Source organism: Magnolia sinica, chromosome 1, assembly GCF_029962835.1.
Source record: "Magnolia sinica isolate HGM2019 chromosome 1, MsV1, whole genome shotgun sequence".
Classification (NCBI taxonomy): Eukaryota; Viridiplantae; Streptophyta; class Magnoliopsida; order Magnoliales; family Magnoliaceae; genus Magnolia; species Magnolia sinica.
The window spans coordinates 30,767,002-30,773,816 of NC_080573.1; the positions used below are offsets into that span (position 1 = coordinate 30,767,002).

General features: G+C 35.9%; 1 protein-coding gene across 3 annotated transcripts; it reads left to right on the plus strand.

Moving 5' to 3' along the window:
- The first annotated feature begins 1,899 nt into the window (after positions 1 to 1,899).
- LOC131244166 (ABC transporter C family member 10-like) lies at positions 1,900 to 6,076 on the plus strand. Of its 3 annotated transcripts, none has more exons than XM_058243825.1 (4): positions 3,160 to 3,867; positions 3,960 to 4,153; positions 4,569 to 4,886; positions 5,473 to 6,076. In XM_058243825.1, exons 1-4 carry the CDS (start codon positions 3,849 to 3,851, stop codon positions 5,512 to 5,514), a joined length of 573 nt encoding a protein of 190 aa, XP_058099808.1. In that variant the 5' UTR covers positions 3,160 to 3,848; the 3' UTR covers positions 5,515 to 6,076. The 3 variants fall into 3 exon arrangements, with proteins under 3 accessions (XP_058099805.1, XP_058099808.1, XP_058099798.1); XM_058243815.1 differs by having other exon boundaries at positions 3,305 to 3,867; positions 5,463 to 6,076; XM_058243822.1 differs by lacking the exons at positions 3,160 to 3,867; positions 3,960 to 4,153 and adding an exon at positions 1,900 to 1,965 and having other exon boundaries at positions 5,463 to 6,076.
- Positions 6,077 to 6,815: the final 739 nt, after the last annotated feature.

Sequence of the window (6,815 nt, forward strand, 5' to 3'; positions counted from 1 at the left end):
ATGCTGGTTGGGGGTGTGTTAAGACTCAAATATTGCATAATTTTCTCCATTTATATCTTGGTTTTATGAACATGAATCAGCTTAATGTTCTATTTTACTCATATATGTGTTGCAAGGTGAATTTAAGAGCTTGGATTGAAAAAAGGTGCTAAAAAGCATGGATTTGATGCTCAAGAATCACCAAGGCAAGAGATGCATCTTAGGAGACCAAGATTGAAGAATTCACTTGCTAAAAATCTAAGAAAACCAAGTGAAAAATAAAGAAAACTGAATATTTGAAGTGAAGAATCCTGAAATCGTCCTGAAAAAGTATATTCTAAAGCTCTGAGGTCTATTTTGAAAAACTATACAACAGAAAATCTATTTTAAACAAACTGTGCAACAATAAGTCTATTTTGAAAAACTGCATATATTTGAGGCGGTTTCTAGGATTTTTCAGCTTTGTACGAAAATTGGAGTTCCCTACTTATAAATAGGGCTTCCTAGGGTATTCCTAACCATCATTCAAGACATCCCAAAGTAAAATTTAGGATTTTTAAAGAGTTTTAAAGAGTTTTTAATTTTATTAGAGTTTTATAAGTTTTTTTTTTTTTAGATCTTTTCTATTTGCATTTATTTCTTTCTTCTTATTTTTTTTTCTTTCTTATTTTAATTATGTTTTTCTAAGTTTCTTCTACCCCAAGCTAGAAGGGAAGCACATGGGTTTAATAATTCTTTAAGATTATGATGATTGATTGTTTTAATGATGAGAAGAATGGTGTATGCATGTTATCTATTATTTAGGTTTTATTTTTTATCCTCTTGTGAGATCCATATATTTCCATCATATGAGATCCACATTAATGGATAGACTTACCTTAGATTAATCAAATTTCCTATATAGTAGAGGTTCTCAACCTGTTATATTTTTTTTATTTTCATTATCTCATTGATATTGAATTCTTAAAATCACTGACACTTAAGAATATATATCAGTGGTGCAAATCTATGATTTTCTAATATTTTATATCACTTATTAAAATATTTAAACTATTTTATTTTCCGATTAGGCTGACCATAGTGCTAAGATCCTAGTTATGTTATCCAAGTCATCATGATTTTGGAACATTAATCTATGTGTGGAACTTTGAAGCTTGGATATTATTTTATTCAGTTGAATTACATCCATTCAAAAATTCCAAAATCAAATCATCAGTTTAGTTTTTATTACTTAGTTTGTTTCGCATTTGATTTTTTCCTTCTCACAATTCATCTCCCTGTGGGATCGACCTTATATTCACGGGATACTACTTACGAACCTCTACAATTGGAGGCAAGCAATCACCTTGCAATTTTAAACTTTTTTCTCATTGATGGGCTGCAAAGACAGTTTACCTATGGCTCACTTTCAATGGGGAAACAATTCCACTGATCATATAGGAAAGTTTTTCCAATTGGGGCGATTTTTTAGGGCACACCCCATTCACAATATGTTCCACACGATGAAATGGCCTGAGTCATGGAAAGTTGGGCCCACTTGCACTGTTTCTTGCTGACAAAAGAAACTTCCATTTAACTCAGTCAAGCTTTCTATCATAATCATCACCATAACCTTTTTCCTAGCTATTTGTGGTCTCCTTTACAGTTCTTACTTCGCCAATTGTTCCTAAGGCCCTGTCCTTGGGCCATATCATTGAGGTTCATATAGTTCCTCTTCTTATTTTATACTCATTGTCAGATATTTCTCATATTATTTATAAGAAGTAAATCATTTTATGATTTAGATAATGCTGCTTGTTTATTTAGTGTCCAATTTGACAGAGTTGTTGTTTTGCCTTATATTTTTCAAGGTTTGCAAGGTGGCTCCCAATCCAGGTGAGACCAAGGTGTGTCAGTACATAACACTAGCGAAGTGTCTCTTTTTTATCGACTGTCATGGAGTTGTTTATCACAACAAGGACACTGAAATGGATATTGTACTTAAGGGTGTGGTATGTACTCGCAACTTGCACTTTTCTGTAGAAGCTAATTCTTAGATCTTGTTTGGATGACAAACCAGAAATTAGTTCTGAAAATCGCGTTATGCGAAACTGTAGTTTATCAAAACTCATTTTATCAGAAGATACTGTTTGGAAGACAAGTGTCCATTTCTTTGTTTTTTCTCATAATGTTTGTCGGATGTCAATGTCTAAAAAATCATTTTTTCAAAAGTCAATGCACCATAATGCAGTTAACAACTTCACTACGTAAATGCATTGTGTCACCGTACTGTAATTGGAGGATAGGATCTTCCAATATGACAATCTAGATCATACAAATAAATTAACCGAATTGTTCTTTGAGCATAAAAAAGAATTTCACCAACCACATGAAAGTAATCATTTGATTTTGCCTTGGAATTTGAACCATTCACTATTAACCATCCATTTGATAACCATCAATCAGATGATTATCTTTGATTTATTAATATGATTTTTGAAATGATAAATCGCCATGCAAGAGTGCCACATTTGAGGAAGATGACTCACTAAACTACCATTTTGAAGATGTTTGTGAGCTCTGACATGTATGCAGACTCCTTTGATAGTTATCTACAATTTTAAGAAAATGGTGGTAACTCTTCCAACAAACACATGTCGCAGTTATATGACAATCCAGGCTGTCCAATTGCTTGCCCAATTGTGCTGGGAGAATAAAGTTACACAAGTAACCACATATCCAGGCCATCCTAATTGCTGGCCCAACTGATGTTTCAATTTGGCCCTTTGGAATTTGAGCCAATCGCTGTTTGACTTTTAACCGTCAAATGGATGGTTAGGATTGGTTGATTAGTGGGAATTTCGTCATATGGTCCATTCACAATGTGCCCTAAAATTTTGATGGTTTTAAAATTTTGATGGTTTTTTGGATAGCGTTACATGAGTGCTACATGTAAAGAGGATGAATCACCACCTTTTTCAAAATGGGTGGGAGCTATCATGTTAATGCTGCTCTTAAAATGCAAGTATTACAGTGAGAGAAAAACACTGATAGTGTGGCAGGGTGTGATAATAGATGCATGAGCACTAACAAACGGCATGACTCATATGTGGTTAACTTAGACTAAACCATCTAAATCGTGGGTGCTTGTTTAGATATCTTGTGAACTGAAAAGTTTTTGGTCTTGCTGATTGGTGGAGAATTCCCGAGAAGTTTTTGGTCTCATAAAGAAGCTGAATATTGTCCCTGACACCAAGAAGAGAGCAAAAACAACATCATGTAGATGCTTTTCCTTTGGCTGTTTCTCTTCTTCCATCGTGTTGAATGTACCTTACCATAAATCATTGTTTCTCATGGTTTGTTTTTTAAATGTTTGCAGCTTTCTTTGATACACCGGTCACTGGAGGAAACGGCAATAGCTCTTCGAAGGCAAATGAATCTGTACCTCGTGAATTTGCATATTCAAATTTCAAACTAAATACCCCTAAAAAAATTCAAACTTCAAACTAAATACCCGTAAAAAAATTCATACTTCAAATTAAATGCTCAAGGAGATGCCTTTTTTCTTCTGAGAAATTGAAACTACAGTATCAGAATTCAAAGGTGGCCTCTGTTTTATGGATTACAAAAAATTTCAGATAGACTTGTGTTTACATCCTTTCCTAATTTAGATAGAAGTATGTAATTGAAGTCAAGTTCATCTATAGAGTTCATTTTGTAGAGCAGGTTGACCATCATTCACTCCATTACCACTTTGTGGAGAAGTTGGTGATTGTAACTTCTTCTTTAGCCTCTGTTGGAACCCCAAACTAATGCCTGCTTTTGGCACTGTTGGTAGTTTTTTTAAACTGCATATCCTTGCCCTGGCCCATTTCCACCTCTAACAGTACATGCGGCATAGGCCATCAGGTGCCCAAGAATCAACCCAACATAGTTTTGTGATCCCTTCGTTTTTTGTAGTTCACCATGATTGAATAGTTGGTCCTTTTTTTTTTCTTCAGGTCAAGTCATATTTATGTGTTTGACACACAAAAGAATCCAAGATCTGACTCTCTTTTGCATGCTGAGATCAATCCAACGCCATGACATTGCCAAGAACAACCACCTAGTGACTTACTCTGTTGCTCAGTTCCGGTTTCTGGAGCGACTACTTATCGTCCATGGGCACTGGTGCTATAAGAGGATAACCCAAATGGTAAGACCTACAGAATCCCTACCACTAGATGGGCCCCTTCATGTTAGGCCTAGATCCCAAATGCATCCTGACCACAGACACTTCTAGATGGAATGTGGAGTCCACCGTGTTGTAAATATACCATCTAGCCCTCTCATCTGGTGAGAGGCATAGGATGAAGGCACACCCATGAAATGCAGGCCATTCCAGAACTCAGGTGAACCACACCATATGAATATATATGTTTTAGGCAAGATTCTATATTGCTGCCTGTGGTATGTCTCACCTTTGTATTTGGATGATTCTTGGTATGTACGGTTGGAAAATCATCTACTTCATTCAATGGAATAACATCCCAAGCTTAATTCTGCAAATCTTATCTTGTTATATACTGTTGATCATTGATTTTTTTTTAATTTTTATTTTTTCCCTATAGGGAACTTTCACTTTATGTCGGGTCATCAAGAGAAATGATCTAGGACAGAGAACCATCTATCTTCAGGGTGAATCCAAATCCAAGGGGAGCATTTCTTCTTCCATTGATGACCTTACTCCAAGATTCTCAACAGATGTCTTAAGAACCTCTGAAGAAAGCACATCTCAAGCAAGAACTATGTTAAATGGAAGTAATGATTCAACACTGATCAGTTCAAGTTCTGAAGTTAGTAGTGGGATAGAGCTACAGCGAACCATGACAGAGATTGATCAAACAAGCCCCTTGTTCTCGAGCTATCTAGCTTCAGATACTCTGAAGGTATCACATGCATAGGACACAAGGGAAATTTTCAAAATTTATTGTTTTAGCTTTCTACGTCAAAGTGGAATTCTTGAATAACTTAAATAAATAAATAAAATAATTAGTGAATACTTAGGATTATTTTGCTTACTTTGGCCACAAATCACCAGGAAAAACCCTTACAGGGATTACCGAGCCCCACGCGGCTGACACAAAATGACTTGTTTGTTTTGGGGAGCTCTGCCGAGTAAGACGGTCTTACTAATGACTCATCAAGTCGATTTCCTTCCAGAATTTGACGTTATTTTGGTTAGTAAATCTGTCTCTTGCCTGTTTCTCTGTCTCGCTTCTTTCAAGTTGTTATCTTTTTATTTGCTCTTCAACCTTGATCAATTTATTGATTTGTGCGTACGTTATATTCCTGGCACTAAATGAGCAAAATTAATGGTTTAACTTGGTAACCCAGATGATTCTGATGTTTTCTTTCCAAAACCATTTTGTCTTGGTTAGATTGGCTAACCTGCCCAAGAATATCATGTGGTGATGTTTGTACTTAAAAGAAAACAATTTGAAGTAATTCAATGTTGTTGACAGTTAATGTCAGATGGACAGATCCTGCATGCTGCTTCTTTTCACGAGTTACTAGACACAAGTAGAGAATTTCAAGACCTGGTCAATGCACACAAAGGCACTGTTGGTTCTGAAAGGCTCACTGAGGTCGTTTCTCCCTTGAGATGTGAAACTGCCAAAAGAGAGATCAAGAAAGCATCTACTGTGAAACAACAGAAAACAGATAATGTACCAACATTAGATCAGCTAATTAAAGAAGAGGAGAGAGAAACTGGAGATACAGGTCTGAAGCCATACTTACAATATCTGAATCAGAGCAAGGGCTACTTGTATTTCTCCTTGGCAGGCCTATGCCATCTCATGTTTGTGGCTGGACAGCTTACACAAAACTCTTGGATGGCTGCTAACGAATCACACAAACTCAGGAAGAAAATGTCGCTTCTCTTATATTTAAATAGAAGTCTCTAATGTTTCTCTGTTTGTTTTGATATTTCAAGTCTCTTGGACTGAGGGAGAAAACCAATCTCTGTTTTTCTTCTTTCTTTTTCTTTTCTTTCTGTTTTTTCATGTTTTATGGATTAGGATTCCAAGTCTATTTGACTGAGAATTGAAGACTCTTTTAGGGTTTTCTTGGGTTATATTTGAGAGGAAAAACCCATTAAAATATTGTAGCTAATGTTGTGGATCTGACTAACTATGCGCATGTTTATGAATGGGTTAAAATAAATGATTTAGCTTCAGTTGTTAAGAACTGAGGTTAAAAAGTGAATTTAGCCTTAGTTGATGTCAACAAAGGTTAAATCCATCTTTAGTCTCAGTTTTGCCTCAGTTACCTAAACTGAGACTACAACTCCCGTGGCTAAAGGCTTTAGCCTCGGTTGTTGAGAACCGAGGTTAAAAATAGATTTAGTTTCAATTGGAGGCAACTGAGCTAAATTTTGGAATTAGTCTCAGTTGGAAACAATGGAGGCTAAAATTTTGATTTGGCCTCATTTCGAGAAAACTAAAGCTAAAAGGTTCTTTTAGCTTCACTTGAAGAACTGAGGCTAAAAGTCATTTTAGCCTCAGTTGCTAAAACTGAGGCTAAATCCTTTAGCCACAGGGGTTTCAACCTCGGTTTGGATAATTGAGGTAAAACTGAGACTAAAGGTTTTAGCCTCAGTTTTTACCCTTTTTAGCCACAGTTTTGAACCGAGGCTAAAGCCCCCTTTTCTTGTAGTGTAAATAGCGAGGCTTGTCATGAAATAGGCAAAAGGTATCGACCCATGACCAGGATGGATATAAAATTGGATAATCAAATAATACATTAAGGAGGGAAGATAGATAGAAATACTAGACACAATAGCTTGAAGAACACGAGTCATGAAGGGAGTAAGT